We start from the raw sequence: 19,550 nt of genomic DNA on the forward strand, positions 1-19,550 counted from the left end.
CTTGCACTGATCATATTTCATTCATTTTCATTGTATTGTTAGGAAAAGGTGGCGGCAGATTACAAAACAGTCCATATTTCTGGACAAGTCTGAAAAACACTTTCGTGCTTTTAAAATTTAAAATTAAACCGCCAGGGCCTTAACAGTGTATATGTAGACTGCGTAGAAACAAATAGCATATAACATCGATAAGTGGTAACGTGTATAATAACTTTAATGTTAAAAAAAGGTTTTAGTTTTAGTTAACATTTATGGTTCAGACATAGGATAACCAGAGGCACCAACCATGGCTGTTTTGATCGAAGAAAAAGTATTCAAGGGATGGAAAACCAGTTAACGTCAAACATCTGTTTGCAAAATTAAACATCGGGTGTTACATTTTTCATTAATGTTTCCACCTCTAAAAAGCGCGCTTGGCCAAAAGTGAACAGCGGTGTTATTTTGGGTTTTTCAACCTGCGAGCGCGTGGAGCAAGTTAACGGGTAATTTTAGTGCACAAGTTCACAAAAAAAAAAAAAAAAAACGCAAACTACGAAAGCAAAAATAAAAGTTAAAGAAGTGAAGTTGACATTGAAGTCGCTGCGCGCTCGTGTGTGTATATGGGTGTGTGAGCTTGCGCTCATGTGTGCAAAATTCTTTTGTGCTCGATTTTTATGTGTTAAAATAATTGCAAAATAATTTTAAAGCAAATTTCAAATGAAAACGGTATGCTTTGTGCCCTAATGGTGTTTTTTTGTAAAAAATCAATAAAAGCGCTGTAATTGTGACCGTTTTGTTTTTGTTGTTGCTGCGACAGGAGTTTCCGTCAACAAGCCGCGTCTCTCGTTCTCTTTTGCCCCCCTTTGTTCTCTCTCCCACGCGGTGTTGCTTATCTTGTTTACACACACTTGTAGTATTACTATATCGTGTTGGATTCGCATTTGTTAGATACTTCTAATGAAATTAATTGTTCGCTTGTCTTTCATTTTGGCACCCCAGGAAGGAGAAGGTTTCCAGCTAAAAACATCGCCAGAAGGTAAGTACCAAAAATATAAACAAAATTAGCACAAACGAACGAACGCTAAATTTGACAAGTTCAATAATCGAAAGTGCCCCTATTGTCCTCTCTGTTGCACGCATGCACATTGCCGTATGCTAATTACAACGGTTCATTGCTCTGCTCATCGAGAGGGGCTAGCCGAGTTGAGCAGAAAATTGAAAAAAATTGTCCGAGTTGAGCAGAAACTCTTTTTGGACATAAAAAATGAACATCCGAGTTGAGCAGAAACGATTTTTGGACATAAAAAATTAACATCCGAGTTGAGCAGAAACGATTTTTGAACATAAAAAATGAACGTCCGAGTTGAGCATAAAACCGATAACGGTAAAAAAAAAAAACCTCCGAGTTGGGCAAAATCAATGTCAGAAAATCGTCAAAATCATTACTTATTCATATAATTACTACATATTTATTATTCATTTATTTGCAAATAATTATTACTTAATAATCATATATGTATCATATATGATTATTAAGTATTTTTTCAAAAAAAAACTAAACTAAAAACTGAAAAAATAACCTTTTTTTTGAGAAAAATTACTTAATAAACATATAGCATATGTATCAATGCAAAAGTGCGCGCGCACTTTTGCATTGATACATATGCTGTATGATTATTAAGTAATTTTTCTAAAAAAAAAAAGGCTAAAAACAGAAAACATAACCTTTTTTTTGAATAATTACTTAATAATCATATAGCATATGTATCAATGCATAAGTGCGCGCGCACTTTTGCATTGATACATATGCTATATGATTATTAAGTAATTTTTCAAAAAAAAAAAACTAAACTAAAAACTGAAAAAATAACCATTTTTTTTAAAAATTAAATTATTTAATTAATAATGATTTTGTGGCATCTCTGACATTGGTTTTTTATGTGGAAAAGGCGTTCATGCGCAACTCGGATGTTTTTTTTTTTTTTTTTACCATAATCGGTTTTCTGCTCAACTCGGACGTTCATTTTTTATGTGCAAAAATCGTTTCTGCTCAACTCGGACGTTCATTTTTTATGTCCAAAAATCGTTTCTGCTCAACTCGGAATTTTTTTATTTACCGTAATCGGCTTTCTGCTCAACTCGGTATCGCCCCATCGAGATTTTGACATATTGTTGCTGTCCCCTTTTGACATGGTGCCGCGTGTTTCCTCGAAAGATAATGCAGCTGCCGCTCGATACCGTTAAACCCGTTTCTGACTCAAAATGTCAATTGTTTTGTGTTTAACGTTTGCGTTAATTTGCCTTTTTTGGCCAGCTCGCAATTTGCCTGTCCCGCAGGTCAAATTTGTTGCAATTAAAAATTGATTTTCCGTTTGCCAAGTCAGCTTGTAAATAACAACAACATGCAAACATTGGTAACTGCAACAATGAAAAAGCAATTTTCCGTATCTACAGCATAAAAAAGAAAACAGAAAAAACGTTAAAAACTCAGTCAAGGCATTGTGTCTTTTTTTATTGTTGTTGCCATTCGCTTGCCACACGTTTTGCGGCAGGCTATTGTTGACGTTGTTGCTGTTGTTTCCAGTATATGTTGCAATGCTGGGCATGCCTAATTTTCGGTTTAACAAAAGTTAAGTACTTTGGCTCTTTGAGCTTTGCCCGTCGTTAACAAAACAGTTTCTTACTCTGTCTTCTGTTGTATTTCTCTTCAAAAGCTTAGACATCAACAATTGACATCTTGGACCAACGAAAAGCAACGGCATTTCATTCCCCCAAAAAAATCTCAATTATTTCGTAGCATGTCCGATTGGCATCAATTGAGTGGCGCTAGGCAGCTGTAAAAAAGAAATAAGGCACAAGAGAAAAGAAAAGATAAACAATATAGCAAACAAAAATGCAATAATAGCCGATATCTATAAATGCAATCAGATTTGCATCGATGGTTATGGAAATAAATTAAAACGCATGGAAAGTCAATTTATAGTCATTTCCAGGATTTTCTTAATTCGATATTAATATAAAAATATAAATTCGTTTAAATTTTACTCTATAGAAAATAAAAAAATTACTTCCCATACCGGGAATCGAACCCGGGCCTTCTGGGTGAAAGCCAGATATCCTAGCCACTAGACCATATGGGAGGCTGGCTGTTAGGTAGCAAAAACTCGTTTTATTCGGCCCGTCATGAATGGCATTGCTTATACCTTTTTAATTTTGTTGAAGACTAATTTTATTTTTCAAAAAGTTGTTTTCAAAAATTTTTAATGAAGCAGCTCTAAATACAAAACAAGAAACCAAAAAAAAATCATCAAAAAAGTTTCCCATACCGGGAATCGAACCCGGGCCTTCCGGGTGAGAGCCGGATATCCTAACCACTAGACAATATGGGACTTGTGTATGCCGCGAATAAAGAACGTACTTATCCAGTTTGTTAAATCGCTCCAAATTGTCGTTCAGAAAAACTTCTATTATACATTTCACACTTAAAAGTTTTGGAATCCCTATAAAAATACGTGTACTTCTAAAAAAGTAAAGAGGAGCCATCATCATTACATAAGCTAGAAGAAAATAAAACATATCCCATATGGTCTAGTGGCTAGGATATCTGGCTTTCACCCAGGAGGCCCGGGTTCGATTCCCGGTATGGGAAGTAATTTTTTTGTAATTAAATCAATTACCCTGCTTACCAGACCCATCAATAAAGCCTCTCACCCACTTCTCTCCAATTACATCGTACAAAGGCATCAATTGGCTTGAAGGCGAAAATCAGACAACAACTCCACTTATTGACCTGCACTTAGAGGCGGTATAACACGAATCGTGGTTCAAGTGGTGTTTTAATGAGTCTCAGCTGGGTATGATCCGGCTCAATGAACTTCCTCGGCCCCCTGCCAGCGTTTTCTATCAAGAGTTGCAGCTGCAACTCAATTTTCCAAGCCTCGACACTCGATGGAAAAAAACGGCTAATTCATCAAAAGTGTGGCAAAGCCGAGAGCCAAAAACAGTGGGCCATTGTTGTTGCCCATCACGCCCACTTTTCGCTGGTGTCCGCCCCACTTTGATGCATGCTGCCAGTCGCTTGCCACTTTCCAAGTCAATTGAAAGACTCGTGTAGCTTTTTATATGCCATCATCATCCGTATGTTTGGATGTTGTATGAGCTTATGTATCGTATCCAGACATTAGAAGCGCGTGTGAGACATACGATTGAGCAAGAAGCGGGGAAAAAGGCAAAAGCGTACAAATTACCATTTTTTATAGTTTCTATGTGAGTTTTTTATTTTTTTCCTTAAAGAAAGCCAAGCCCCGACAATCGATGGCAGCGTGTGAGAGAAGCAACAAAAAGACGGCAACTTTTTCGTTTCTGTTAAACGTTAAAGTAACGCCAACGCCGCCGCGAGAGCTTTGTTTTTATTGTTAAACCAGTTGATCAGTTGAGCGACAGCAAGAACGAAAGACGCCAGCTGCTGCTGGCTATTTGTATATATACATATGTATATATATATATTTATATATACATATATAACTTCGACTTGCTCACCCGACTGCTTGACTGCTACGCTGGCTGCATATTAAGCTCCCCCGCTGCGCGCCTGCGCGTCCAACGACCGCATTGTTGTGAGTTTGTCTAAGCTCTGTTTGTTTTGTTTTCAATCCACATCAGTCAGCCGGGTAAGCAGGTAGGAACCCGATCGTTCAGATGTGCAAGAGGAGCAGACTTAATTGAATTGTTGGGGCAACCTCGGCCATTTCCGTTCCTTTTCCAGAGGATAAGATTGCTTAAACCACATAAAATTTTTGTCAGTTGCGAAGGAATGTTTAATAATTTACTTATTTGAGCTATATAACTACTTCTAGTAACGAACTTCATCAATCTCTGTGTTTCATTTTGCATTGTCTTTACCAGACTGATAGTCTCATACTGTTAATGTAAAATTGAGTCGGTGACATATCTGATAAAAAATACAAAATTCCAATGAACTCAGTAATGGGGCTTTAGACTTTTAAGTGTGCTTTGTCGTCTATCGCCAGCATAAAGAAAATTAACATGCAAACTTTACCAAAACAATCAATCCATTAAAAGAGCCACACGCACTCCCCATTTCTTTGTTCAGGTCTCGACTTGGAGCCCCCTGACTATTTCGTGAGGTGCAGCTCGATGGAAAACGTGTAAATTTCGTTTGACAGTTGACAGTGGGAGAAGAAAGAGCTGAAAACAGGCATGCTCTTTAGGGGAGTTGGCCAATGCTCCCGCCAGTCCGAAATCACAGTCGTAGTTTCACTTCACCCATTTAGCATGACAATCAGACAGTCGGAGGATGGGACACTAATACGCGCGGGTCATGCATGGCCTGCAGTTGGAACCGGCGAACACACCTCTTTTGCTTTGTTTGCTGCAAAAAAGAGCAGGGGGTTGGGGGGAAAATACAGAAACCCAAACCGTTTTCACTCTTAATTTTCATTTTAGTGAAAATCCGCAAGGGACACGCCTCCAGGCGTTGTGCCTCCGCCTCCGCCCGAAAAGAAATGAAAAGAAGGGCCCAAAGGCCATTGACACACATTTCGGACTGGCTTTGCGTGATCACGAGTCCAAGTCCATGACCGAGGCCAAGATATTGGGGTTTCTGGTCAAGACACAACACATGTAGACACATCTGCCGCCAGTTCGGGGAACGAATATGGATAGAAAGTGTCCGAAAAACGATACGATGCTGAAGACGCATATCCAAGAAATAAATTGAAATATTAACGCTGCGAAAGAAGGAATCAAATCGAATTGAGTCGGTGTGCAGTCTGGGGAAACGAACTGGTTTTATGGAAGGCTCTGTCCCAAGCCCGGATCCCTATAATCGCTCCGTTTGCCCCAGTGAGCCGCAGGCTGCACCACGGATCCACAGCTGCAGCTGTGACCCACTCCCAGTTGTCCATTTAAAGCGGCCAGACGACGCGACGCGGTCTGTAACGTATCTGCGCACATTTATCGCCATCGCAATCCAGCCAGCCAACTCGGCTTTTTTTTTTTTTTAGACATTTGGTGGTAGTGGTTCGCGGGTCTAATGCCAAAAATCAGAAATAAAAATTTCACCTCCGGTCACACGCTTGAGAAGTCACACTCGACGGCAAAAGCAACATAAACTGGCGGAATGAAAAGCGCCAAAAGCCATTGTGAAAATTGCAGGCCCTGGTTAATTAAACAAACTGCGCCCATGGCACTTGAAATTGATTGGAGCATTGAAAATGGAACGGATGAAAGCAATAGTCAATTTAACATTAAGAGCTTGCCTGAAGAGCTTTCAGCATACAAAAAATAATGGTTTATCATTTAGAAGTTAATCAATTTAGCTATTGGTAAAATGGTTTTAACATATAACTTACAGTTTGTTAACAGCAGAACATTACTAAAAAATCAAATTAGCTTGAAAACATTCCTCTACATTTCTAACTAGGTCGCTTTGTACACACCTTCAACCATTTATTGTTATATCAATCGTACGTAAAGCAAATCGGGGAATCGAGTGTGGAAGTTAATTGTGAGCAATGGAAACCAAGCGCAATGAGGAATTTCCAACCTCTTTATAAACCGAGTGAAGCGTAGGCTTTTTCTTAAGTGAAAAGCAAGCATACAAGTCGATTCCGCCATATCGCAAATGCATTACCTTATTGGGCTTAATTTGATGTGGTGCCGTCGATTATTTGTAGCTCTCAGTTAATCCAATAGCAATTCAATCCGCTCCATTTACTTTGCTGTGCATTTTGCGGCTGATGATTTTTCATTAATTACCAAAACGGGTATTTGGCCATTGAGGCGATTTTGTTTTTCTTTCGCACTCGTTTGCGGCTTCTTCTCAACGGGCCCATGAAGATAAATGAGTGAGTGTCCGGATGCACTTGAAGCGCACATAAAAATTGTTGCCTGTCAGCGTCATTGGAACTGGGGATTGAAAATCCTCTCTTGTAAATTTCAGTTCGTTTAATTTACTAACTGTGCCTGGTAAATCAATCATTGCGTCTGTTTAGCTTCGGTTTCGTTTTCGGCCTCGTCTTCGTCTCCGGCTATTTAAATTAACCGGTTCCCCTTGTTTGCGGTCGGTCTAATGAGCGGCACTTGTTGTCCGCTCAAGAGTTTTGGAGAGATTGCATCCACTAAGCCGCAGACACGGACCTGCCTTCAGATACAGCCATCACCATAATCATATCCCGTGTCCATCTTCATGTAACTGAGTTGATGCTTTCTCCCTCGGGGATTGTGTGGGAAAGCCGAGCTTCCCTCGAATGATGAGCGTTATCGCTTACACGTGTCTCGGGCCCCAAACAAATATAATATATTAATTGGGTTAAGACCTAGTGGTCGTAGAGCTCGTTAGGCCTTTTAAAGCAGCAGGGGTAATGAACTGGGATCGGTTAAATGAATTCATTGGGAAAAATGAGGGAAAGCAAGTTATCAATCAGTATTAGACAGTAGTAATATTAATATGTAGTTTGAATTAAGTTCCTAAATATACGCAACATATCATATTTTAATTTTCAGTACCCAAAACTTCTGCTCAACAACTAAAAATGATGTCATTTAAAGACTTTGTGCTTAGGTAGCTCTTTCAAAGCTTCGTTCGCGAATGTGTTTAGCTTGAGATTTACTTCACTGCCAGATTCTTCACTTGAAATTCTAAAGAATTCGGCATTGCAACCGGATGATCACGGCAGTCATGTTTCCAGTGGACTTGGCTCATTAGCAGCCTTGCTCTGGCATGCTCTCCGATCGAATTCATTTGCAGCTCTCCCTTAAACTCTCAGTACTTCGTATTATTGAGAGTTAAGTGCTGGCGCGTGTTACGCATCAAAGGCGTCTGTGTACGGGAACATGAATTGGATTCGAATCGATTCGGTTTCCGAGTAAAGCCAAGACGAAGACCGAAGGTCTTCGATGGGGCGCAGTAGTTTGACCGAGACTGAGAGTTGCCTCTGCTCGTTGTATCTGTATCTCTAGCTGTATCTATTTCCATTAATTAGAGGCAAGCGATGATGCGTCAATCCGAGTATCTTTGTCTGAAACTGGCCTTTGAGGCAACTGGCAGGAGATATTATAATAATTTATATGATTTGGCATTGTTCGCTCCGCCTCTTCCTCGCATTTCGCATTGTTTATTTAATTTGCCGACTCAACTTTTTTCGCTCCGATTTGCGTGTCATTTCTAAGATGCTTTTTACCCCTGAGTCACGTTCAATGTCGCGAGCTTAAGCGTGATTCTTCATTGCAAATTGGTAGCCAAAAAGAAAGAGCAAAGTGGCTAAAACCATTTTGCACTGTCACTTACCGCTGCAGTTTCCATTTAAAATGGGGGCCTAGGCGCCTATCAACATTGTGGATTAAATAAAATTACCTTTTTGTGCGACAAGCAATTACTTCTCAATTACAAATTTACTATCTTGGCTTGGCGCTCTCCTTAGTTTTTATGATTATTGCATTCAATTAAACTAAATTGCTTTGGAAATTGGTCTCGTTTGGCCACTTGCCAGCCGTTTCACTGCGGGCGCCATCTCTCAGCTTTCATTTTGCTAGATGGCTTTAATTCCCAACTATTTATAATAATTACTAAAGCAAATAAACCCACACAAAACGAAGCAGTGGCTATAAAAAGACTTTGTTGAGCGTGAGCGTCAGAGATCATTGGGGCAGGGTATTAAACTGGGACGCCACTGAGATGGCCATTATTTCAAACTGACCAAGTCACCATAAACCTCTGATGAAAAACTGCCTACGACGACGCGGCGTCTGCCTCGAATTTTTCATTTCAGCTGAGCAAGCAACTCACAAACTCTTCGTCGCTGCTGGTTGACCCCAAAGTTTGTTGTACTCCAAGTGCTTAGAGACTTTAATGGGTGAAAGGGGTGACCAGAGTATTCCCAAAGTTTCTGATGAAGTAATAAAGAAAAGTGGAAAAGGCTTAAGAGGGGTCTTCAGAAGTCGTTGATGTGCTAATGGAGAGTTTTAAAATTGTTTTACAGTCGTCATAAGAACCGACAATTATTCATTTGATATGGTTGTGTAATTAAATCTCTTTATTCAGAAGTTATTCCTCCTTTCGTTTAAGTTTAAGTGATAAAATGTCAATTTAAAGATCTTTTTATGATCAACGTACGATAAAAATTTTAATTATAACATAAAATCAAATCCTAAATAAACACATAAATAAAGTTTTAACAGCGTACTTTCAAAAATACCCCTCCCAAATCATGTTTAGTTGATTAGTGGATGACTGTGGATACATTGAGCTCAAAAATTATTTTAAGATTAATTATAATTAAAATTGGCACTTAACTTTAAAAGGTAATGTCATTCGGACAATCCAGACACTGAAATATTACGTGACTGCGGGTCTTTAGTTTTCACTAGAATAGTGAACACCTGTGGCTATAAACACATATCAAGTCAACAATTATTGCTCATACTGAAGCCCATCTTCGTGAGCTAATATGTTTTATCCCCAATTTTTGTCTGGCCTTGCGGCTTATCTAATGGGTAACTGTTAGCCAACTGTTGAGCTACTTGCTACAAATTAGGTAACCCGACTCAAAACAAAAATCCTATTAAAACAATCAATCATGCTGCCCTTTAATTTCGGAGTTGAATTGCGTTGATGGGGGTCTCAGCGATTTCCTACTTTCGCTAATAAAAGTGTGTTTAGTATCAGGTGGATTTATGAAGTGGACTGACAAGACGTTTATGTTGGCCAACCAAGTTCGTTTTTTATTTTGCTAGTGCCAGCTAATCACACGTTTCCGCCCAAACCGAAAAAAAATAGCCGCAGGTGCTTGGTTGTGGTTTTGCGCTTTAATAACTTCATTGTCAATGCAACATACGCTTAAAGTTGCATACTCAACAAAAAAATGCACACTTTTTCAAAGCAGGCAGCCAGGCTTGACTTTTTGTTGTGGCATCCAGGGGAAGTCTATTGTCCACCGGACTTGATCTAGATGCAGTAAGTAGTGTACAGTACACTAAAAATTAATGTTGTTGGCTATTGTGATCCTGGTCAATAATAATAATGGTCAATATAAGCATCGTAAACCTTGATGGATCAAACAGTTAAAATGGCATAATAACGGCAAAAACATATGTATTTTAATATTTAATAACAACATATTAATTTTTTCCTGTGCAATAGTTGCACAGTAGCTTCGGATGCACAGAGGAGATGGCTATCACCTGTGGCTTAGATTTATGTGTATATCGCACAAGGAAGCGTTGAACTCGTGTAGAAAGATGTCTGGAAAGATTTTTTTAGTTGCTGCGATGATTCCACAAATCAAGCGCTGTACATTGAGATCATCACCGGCTGTCTGTCTGATCTCGGGCTACAGGTTTATTTCTCGATCGATGGTGGGTAGTTTTTATGTGACCGAGCGTATTAAACTCGACTTGCCTTATTTAGTTTTTGGTGTTTTATGACTGCATGACTCGGACACGACCGTTTGTTACACCCGCACAAACGGTTTGAGTTGGTAGACTGTATAAAGGAAAGTTTATACATAAGGCTCGATTGTATTAGATCAGAGTGGGCCTTAGCTTCTTGATTGCCGGCAAATATTTATTGGGCATATCATATAAACAACGATCGAAACTTTTCTGCAAAATATTTACATAAGCTTCCGAGTATCTAGACTTTTGCATTAAAAAAAATTGTGGTATATTTTCAAGAATTGACTAGCTTGCAAAAAAATATAACATATACATATAAATATTGATGATATAATTCCTCTAAAAAAGTGTTGTTCTTAGCCTTAGAAAATTTTGTTATCCAAGGCGTGAGACTGGTGTTCTTGTGAACTGGGTAAGCCCCGAAAATACATTATAATACCACAAAAGCCTATGACTGAACGTAAAACCAGACCCCGCCCCTAGAATCTCCTCCCTCTTAGGTTTTTTAACCCCAAAAATCCAACAGCGGCCACAAAAATTACACAGATCATTTCGAAATTTACATTACACCAAACAGCCGAAGGGTGAGAAGGGCCATTGATTAGATACAGATTCGGATATGGTGCAGTGAACCCCGCCCCATGTTACCACAACAACAAAAAACCTCTAACGCAGTGGGCAAGCCCCCCTTGGCCTTATGTAGATCCAATAGATTTGACGATATTACAACAGTTCCGAGTCAGTCTATTAAAAATCATTTGGCCAGCGGGAAGCCGCCAGCTGCGGATGAATCAGCATTGGCGTTTTGTGTTGTTATTGTAACACTTACAACACTTTTTCATGTCGTGTGGAGGAAAAGCTGCGGGCATGAAACTTATAAATAGATTGATTCCCACGCCCACGTGTCTATTTCTAGGTCTCGTCTGCGACTTTTCTCGGGCCTTATGTTTGGTTTATTCACATGGCATTGCATTGTCGCTGCTATTTTCCCCCTCTGTTTTCTTGGGCTTTCCTTGGATTGTGCAATTTGGCGAATTTCCACCTTGTCTTCCCTTTTGTTTGCTCTCGGCCACTTTCCTTTGCGATTTGTTTCCCTGCTTGCTTAATTTGTGTTATTTTCTCGTAATAATTACTGACCATTTACCCGCTGTTCCAATTTCTCTCATTTTGCTCATGATTTTCCCTCGCCCGCCGAAACACGTCAATGTTTTGGTTTTTTCTGCTCTGCATTAATAATTTTCTTCCGCAATGCTTATGTCCAATTCGCTTTTGCCGCCCAACTAAAAATAAATTCCCACACATCCAAAAACCTTTGTGTTTGTGTGGTGCTATAATAAAAATTTCAATTTATAAACTTTTCAAAATTTTTCGCACAACATTTCGCCTACCTCCTCCTCAGTTCTCATCCCACCACCTGCTGTTTTGGTTGGCACTGTGGATTCGATGCTATTAAAAAGAAAATTGAAGTGAGCAGTCTTTTCAAATTGTATTACCCATGTCTATGATCAAAAATGAAACAGTACTTAATATAGCTACTCGAACTTTATATCCTAATGCCTCTTATGCGCATTTATTTAAAACAGTTTTTTTCGTATAGTTTTAAAAAGTGTGTTATGGTAGCTCCGATCCCTTTAATACCCGTTTAAATCAAATTACAACCACTGTCGGCGTCAACGACTCGCTGCGAGAGTTCTAAAATTAAATATTTAAATTTGTCGTCTTTAAACTCGGCTCCGCTCTGCCGCCATTTATTACATTACATTATAAACTTTGGCCGTAAAACTCATCTCTATTTAAATTAACAATTCAGATTTCTAATAAAAATTGGAAAAACCGAGGAGAAGAAGAAACGAATTCAGCGAAAACTGGAAGATGAATCATGTTGGGAAAGGGGACTTAACCGGTTGAACAATAAAACCAACTGATCAGCCTTTAATTTACGGCCAACGGTGATAACAAAAATGCCCGAAAGATAAATGATAGCGTTGAGATAACGTTATTTGCAAGAATCGGCATAACAACTTCCGGTGAGGTAAAAAACAATAACAACACAATGGGGAAAGAGGAGAGCGAGAACACTTGCAAAAACGCACACTCTCTCTCATTTTCTCTCCCCCACGACCAGAAATTAAAGCATGGCAATGCCGTCAGCTGGTTTCTCTCTTTCGATCTCCGTGTATTTTCTTGCTTTGCATTCAATTCTCAACGATTCGTTGCCGCGTACGGCTGCAAAAAAGTTTTTGTTAATTTAACATTTTTTACCTCGCTGCGTTTTCCGTGTTTTTGTTTTATAATGTGCAGCTTCGACTTTGTGTACAAACGTAGCATTAAGTTAAAAACCAGATTGGCCTTCATTGCTGGTTAAAAAGCGACCAATGTAAATATGAAAAGTGCGAGTGCAATGCTCATTGCGTGACTTTCCATCAAGCTCAATATAAATATAAATGCGCAGCGTTTTCTTATCGCACGTTTGATTGTGCGTATGTGTGTGTGCTTTGTGTTTGATTGTGTGTGATTGCAGCAAGAAGTATATCTGTGTATGTAGGTTACGGCTAAATTAGCACCAAAACCATCTCCCATGTAAAAATGAAAAGAGAGGAAGACAACACGCAACCAACTGTTGTTGCTGTCTCCTCCTCGTCTCCACACCTTTATCTAACTTTATCGCTGTTTCTCCGCCTTGTTGTTTGCTTATCATCGATGCGGTGACACAATTCAAGTTTAATCGAAGCGACAACAAATTGAAAAGTGTGAGGAAAATCGAAAATCTCAGTGCAAATGCCGCCATATCGATGGTGATGTAATTTGCATATACAACAATAACTACAACAGCAAGCCACCACAGAGATAACAACAACAAACATTGGCTTTTGCAGACCGCAGACTGAACGCATACATAATTTTTGGAGTGACTTCAGGTTTATTAAAGCTGTGCCATGTAGGCAGCTCCGTATGTTGTTTTGGTTGCTGTCTTTGCCAAACACACTTGTCGAATGTGTTGAGTCCCTCGAGTTTGTGATTAAAGCCGCTTGATTCCGATACGGGTAAATAAATAAATGAAAACACTTCAACCGTGCCAGCACATCCACTTTCTGCAAAAAACTATTAGGAGTTAAAGTTTTTTTTATGTTTTTGCTTTTAGTTTGCTACATTAAATTTAAGGTCTATTAAATTCTTACAGTAAACGGATATATATTTATTTATTATTTAAGGGCAGTGAAAACTAAACATTTTTTTACAATGACAAACTTATACACTTGAAAAGTTTGCCTTCTTTGTCTTGAAAATAATTTAGAAGATAAAATTAAACGAGCTCATGGCTAGCTAATATTTGCTATTTTTTTATAATCGGAAAATACAATGATTCACTATACAAAATAAAATATGAAATGACTCCATATTCTGCAATATTTAAGCAGTGATTTGATTTTTTATCAGTTTCGTGACCTTACACTTATGACTACGTTCTGTAAAGAACAATCTGTAACGGAATTTCTCACTCTGTGAATCATTTCACTGATGAAATGGCTTTGATTTATAAAAACCAGTTCCAAATGATGTATTATTTGTTTGTGTTGCTTTAATTTCCTCATTAACATTTGCAAGTCTTCTTTGTTTAATCTATTTTATACATTATAGCTTATTTTTACTGTTTGCGGATAAAGCAAAAGAGGTTCAATAAAGTAACATTACAATTAGTTTTTCGGCTTTTAAGTCGAAAAAATCACTGTTTGCTTCTTGTAGGGCATTTATAATAGTTTGAGTATGGCAATATTCAGGCCCCAAGCTATCTAACTGAACCGGCAAATGCCTTAAATGCCGCAGACGCCCACAGAAAGATGGCAAGGTGCTGAGTGACTGCCACGAGATTATGGTCTCGCAGATAGTCAGTGTTTCGATCTTAACCGATTCTGTTTGACTTGAGTCAGCCGGTGGCAGTTGTCAGTGAAATCCAAGTCAAAAGAAGCAGGTATTTCCCCCACCCGCATCCACCTGTTTGCTCCTCCTTATCCCCCGCCGACTGTGTCTCCTCCGCTGACGTGTGTGTCATGCGGATGGCTGGCCAGAAAGAAAAAGCGTCAGCGGCGACGTCGTCGTCATTTGCTGCTTTTAGACAATGCTACAAGTTCCTACACCTACGACCTAGAATTTGCCGAATATGTCAACAGGTATATACTCTATAGGCAGCCATAAAGCGAATAAACTACGCACAGACACAAGCTCACCCGACTATATCTCTAGTTCTTTTTATATATATAATATACACTCAAGCTATCTCTATATGCTTGTATAAATAAAAGGGGAATTCATTAAAATTTATTTATGTTATCTTTTCTTTTTTTTTTTGCAAAATTCATTTTCGATTTGTATTTTTAATCTCCTAAGCACTTAAACATATTGCAACATGTTAAAGACTTATTCTACTAAATTGGTAAAATGTTACGTATGTTGAAAGAAAATTTATCAAGTGAAATTGAAAGTGTGAAAGTGTAAGGTACTGCAATTCGAAATTGCATGAGAATTTCTGTCCCCTAAGTTCAGGGCCTCTTTAAACGGTATAAACTAGAGGCCAAAGTCTCTCCCGTCTGAGGCATGCGCGCTGCGTTTTTCCGGGTCAGAAAAGGAAAAATGGCTCAGGGACAATTCGAGGGTTCCATGGTGTAATGGTTAGCACTCTGGACTCTGAATCCAGCGATCCGAGTTCAAATCTCGGTGGAACCTGATCTAGAGTTCTTATTTTATCGAGTCCTAAAAGGATGCACTTAAAATGCACACATTTATCAGGTTTTATCTATCAATATACATATGTATATTTCTTCAACCAAATTGAAGTTAGTATTAGGACATAACTGCATTCATAGTTATAGTTTCTAAAGTATAATATTTTATTGCAAATGTAATTATTTGGATAATAAAATACAAAAACTGTATAGTTTTTAAAATGCATTGTATATCTGTGGCCATCGCTTTATTTAAGACGATTATATATCTGAAACCATATACATAGTATATATCTCTAATCCATTTGGTTTTGTAGTTGTGTTAATAGACAAATTTATGTGACGCTACGCACACGCACCCCATCGAAAGTCATAAATTAGATCACAAAAATTTGAAAAAAAAAGTATACACACGAACATATCGAGTGATCCGACTATAAGAACTGAATCTCAAGATACAACCCACACCAGACAGCAACATAAACATAGCCCATCGATGTTGGTCAGTCGAACAACAAGTCTTGAAGTTCAGTTCAGTTTGAGATTGCCGCCGAGTGTGTAAATGCAAATTGTCATGTCACTTGGCCCGAGGGCTAATTTAAGTCAAGTCAAGCACTTTCCTCCGCAAAAGCCAACAAACAGACAATTGCCCCGCTGTAATGTCTGATAAAAAACACTCGCGCATGAAATCAAGCCAAATTGTGTCAAGGGGGCTGCATGACAACCAGCGCCAACAACAATACAAATTAAATAAAATTAGCGACTATTTTGCACGAAAATGAATGGGGGATACGGGAGATCTGGGTTTTAAGACGAGCGAGGGGGACGGAAAACGCTTGAGCAACTTTGCCCCAAAAGTTGATGGACGGCTAACTGAGCGCCCTACACATGCGCCATGTATTACAACTCTCATTCAGTCTACACAGAAAACAAAGCTAGCATGTAAAATCACTAATCACTTTGAGACTTCTTAAAATAATGCATGGTTTTCGAACCCTAGTTTATTATTTTCATCTAATTTATTTAATTTTTTATAATATGTTTTCCGATTCTGGTTATAATTTAACAAAATAATTAATTTTTTTATCTTCGGTACCCTTTCCGATCTTTGATCCTATAATTATTCTGATCTCTGATCTTTTGATTTTCTGAGATATAGAAAATTTTTATGTTTGCTGATCTATGACCTTATTTTTTCCCCTGTACTTCTTTGGTCTCTCTTGTTCATAGTTCGCGTGTGTGGGCGATGGCATAATGGGGTTTTCGAACGACATTGAACTCGAAAAAATTGAAAAGTGTCGGCGGGCCATACAAACTAAGCTGTCTTTGACTTTGCTTTACTCCCATTCGTGTGAGTGAGTGTGCCTCTATTTGTTTATGTTTTTTATTTCGCCTTTGCTTTTACTGCAAAAAGATCAAAAACAACCCGAAATTTAGTTCTGCCGAGTGCTGACTGCTCCAACGGTATATGTGTACATATATGCTCACACATATCCCCACTTATTGAGCCCTCAACTAACACGCCTATCTGATTGTTTATCTTTTCCAGAAGCCAGAAGAGGATCCGACCAAAAAAACAAACGCATTGGATTGCAATATTTGCTGGCCAAGCAACTGTAAAAATAAGCGCAGAAACCGCCACTAAAAAGTGGAATACACATCTGTAAAATGGTGGACTATTATAAAGTTTTGGATGTGGCGCGCTCAGCTACCGACAGCGAAGTGAAAAAGGCGTAAGTAGTATTTAAATGAATTAGCTATAATCCATTAGCCAAAACCTTTCAAAAATGTGTATTCTACTATATTTTCCACCAACAGATATCGAAAGTTAGCTTTGAAATGGCACCCAGACAAGAACCCCGACAACCTGGAGGAGGCCAACAAACGCTTCCGCGAGCTGTCTGAGGCCTACGAAGTCCTATCCGACGGTAAGTTCCTGGCAGAGAACAGAAGTAACCTTTACTTTGATCCCAAATCAAATAAAAAAGGGTGGTTACGATGTGGGCAATCTGGGAATGGTGTTCCATGGCGGGACCAATGATAAGTCTCTATTGTGTGTGTTTAGCACGTAAGCGCAAGATCTACGATGCCCGTGCCACGCTGCACAAATCCTCGACCACCGGAAGCAGCAGCAACAGCAGCTCCTATTCCCGCTATCGCACTGGAAGCGGTGGATCCTCGGCCTATGGCCGGGACTACGACTACGACTACTATCCGGGCTCGGGCTACGGGTCCGGATCCGGCAGGCGGTCCGGTAACCGCTATCAGGCCTTCACCTTCCGCAACATTTTTGAGGGAACGCCCTTCCACAAGCTGTTCGGTAAAGCCAGAGGCAAAAGCGTTGCAATTGTTTGGTTATTTTGGTTTTTGCTGACTGACATCCTCGCGCACGTCGTTCTGTTTCTGTTCTATACTTTCTGCAACTAAACGCTGTCCCTTGCAGTGATGGGATGCATTTTAGTAGCCTTGGTTCCGTTTTTAGCTTTTGCCATTCAATTACACATTATCCAAAATGAATTTAAAACTTTAAGATTTACCTTTGAAACAAGAAAGCTTGCCATAAAATATTCCAATTAATGTATTACACAAGTAATTATTTTATTTTGTTTTACACATCAGAGTTACGTAAGACCCTAAATTTGTTTTTTGATGACTTACCTATTTGGAGATTAACTAAAATAAATCCCATCACTGTTTTTATGTCAGATTTAAGCTAACGCCCAGCAGCTCGAGAGTTGACTACTAATTATTTTAAATATTCTTGGTTTCCTTTACTTATCCTGCCCTTCGATTAACTTTTCACAGAAAAGAAGCGTCGCATCTACGACGAGTACGGCAAGGATGGTCTGGGTGACCGCGGACAGAGTCGCTCGCATGCCCGCCACCACTATAATACACACGATTTCGATGACTTTGATATTATGGGCGGCTCTCCGTTTGTCTTCCGGCCGCCCGAGGAGGTATTCCGCGAGTTCTTTGGAGTTAACTCGCCCTTCGCCGACTTCTTCAGAGGTAAGCGGTTTGCCTATAAATACTCTAGCACAATATTAACTATTGTTACCGGATTTCCAGATGCCAACGGATATTCGAATGGCAGCACGAGCGGGTCGAGCAGCAGTCGACGCCATGGCGGCAGCACTGGATCTTCGCGCCATCATCACCATCACCAGCACAAATTGGCCAGCCCGTTCGGGGCACCCATGCTCAACTACTCGATGATGGACTTCTTCATGCCCACCAGCGGCTTCACCTCGTTCTCCTCGATGACCAGCGGCAACGGCAGCAGTGGCGTCACTCACATCTCCAGTGGCCCCAGCGTCGGTGTCAAACGCACCTCCACTTCGACGGTGTTCGTCAATGGCAAGAAATTGATGACCAAGCGGTAGGCAAAACTTCTTAAATCATGAATTGAAGGTCTTTGTTAAACATTAACTATTTTTGCCTCTTGCAGAGTCGTCGAAAACGGCAAGGAAACTGTCTTTTCATATGAAAATGATGTCCTTAAATCAAAGACTGTGAACGGAGTTTCCCAAAAGCTCTCTTCAATAGCTAATTAATAAAATCCACACATATAAATATATATCTATATCAATATCAGCATCAGCACTGGCGTTAGCCGCAACAACCAATAACAGCAACAAAAATCAACAAAGAAAAAAGTCATAAATGTAAAGCAGAAAATTAACAAATCAAGAACTCGGATTTCTTAAATGCTTCGATATATGATACGTTTAACCAATTTGTTCTACATTAGAATCTAGTTATTTTTAATGGAGTGAACAGCAGCGTAAATGGAGGAGCAGCAGCAAGCGATGGACCAAGCAGAAAGCTCACCAACAGCAGAAGCATCAGGATCATCCACATCAAGGAACAAAGGACAGACAGAAATGATCAAAATTCCCGGTCATAGCGAATTGTTAAAATTTTCTGTTTGAAAGTAGTTTTGATCGAAGCCTCTCATCGTTATTGCTTCGGTGAAATAAAGCCAACACCAGCGGCAGCAGGATTAACTGAAAAACACAACTGAATATGCTAAGCGCCTAAGCAATTTAGCCAATAAGTTCTAGGGCGGGCCAGATCTGTTAGAGCTGCTCGGAGCGAGTGCGTTTGGGTGTATATCTTTGGGGGTTAAATTATGTATTTTTCGTGTATGTATCTTTAGTCACTTAAGTTGCCACAATACTTACTAGGAAATCGAAAACTAAACAGCAACTATTTTAGCAACATGAAAAATAAACTAAATTGAAATGAGTTGAATGGCTTTGCGTTAACTTTTCTGTACATTGTAAAGAATAGGAATTAAACTACATGCGACATATATAATGACATTAAATGTTTATAAATATTTCATAACCTACAATTTGTATTAATTTTAATGCCGTATCCTAGCGTGCCGTCGTTTTTTTAAATGCTTAAGACTATTCTCACATAACC

General features: G+C 39.2%; 1 protein-coding gene and 4 non-coding genes across 9 annotated transcripts; 3 read left to right on the forward strand and 2 right to left on the reverse strand.

Annotated features, from left to right (window-relative positions):
* Positions 1 to 361: 361 nt before the first annotated feature.
* Positions 362 to 19,373, forward strand: LOC108093928 (dnaJ homolog subfamily B member 6). 5 transcript variants are annotated; one of them, XM_017194301.2, is made up of 8 exons: positions 362 to 482; positions 979 to 1,015; positions 16,666 to 16,849; positions 16,935 to 17,044; positions 17,182 to 17,436; positions 17,922 to 18,128; positions 18,189 to 18,498; positions 18,568 to 19,373. In XM_017194301.2, the coding sequence occupies exons 3-8, from the start codon at positions 16,785 to 16,787 to the stop codon at positions 18,671 to 18,673; spliced, it is 1,053 nt and encodes a 350-aa protein (XP_017049790.1). In that variant the 5' UTR covers positions 362 to 482; positions 979 to 1,015; positions 16,666 to 16,784; the 3' UTR covers positions 18,674 to 19,373. The 5 variants fall into 5 exon arrangements, with proteins under 5 accessions (XP_017049790.1, XP_017049795.1, XP_017049791.1 ...); XM_017194302.2 differs by lacking the exon at positions 362 to 482 and adding an exon at positions 525 to 705; XM_017194306.2 differs by lacking the exon at positions 17,182 to 17,436 and having other exon boundaries at positions 366 to 482.
* Positions 3,048 to 3,119, reverse strand: Trnae-uuc. The gene has a single exon. It is a non-coding gene; the product is annotated as a tRNA-Glu (tRNA).
* Trnae-cuc lies at positions 3,297 to 3,368 on the reverse strand. Its single transcript has one exon. It is a non-coding gene; the product is annotated as a tRNA-Glu (tRNA).
* On the forward strand, positions 3,557 to 3,628 carry Trnae-uuc. The gene has a single exon. It is a non-coding gene; the product is annotated as a tRNA-Glu (tRNA).
* Trnaq-cug lies at positions 15,046 to 15,117 on the forward strand. Its single transcript has one exon. It is a non-coding gene; the product is annotated as a tRNA-Gln (tRNA).
* Positions 19,374 to 19,550: the final 177 nt, after the last annotated feature.

Source organism: Drosophila ficusphila, unplaced genomic scaffold (assembly GCF_018152265.1).
Source record: "Drosophila ficusphila isolate 14025-0441.05 unplaced genomic scaffold, ASM1815226v1 contig_414, whole genome shotgun sequence".
NCBI classification, from domain to species: Eukaryota; Metazoa; Arthropoda; class Insecta; order Diptera; family Drosophilidae; genus Drosophila; species Drosophila ficusphila.

Coding starts and splice junctions, on each gene's coding strand:
- LOC108093928 (XM_017194301.2), top strand. CDS start 16,785: ATGGTGGACTATTATAAAGTTTTGGATGTGGCGCGCTCAGCTACCGAC. Junction 17,045..17,181: donor CTACGAAGTCCTATCCGACG/GTAAGTTCCTGG, acceptor GTGTGTGTTTAG/CACGTAAGCGCAAGATCTAC. Junction 18,499..18,567: donor AAGAAATTGATGACCAAGCG/GTAGGCAAAACT, acceptor TGCCTCTTGCAG/AGTCGTCGAAAACGGCAAGG.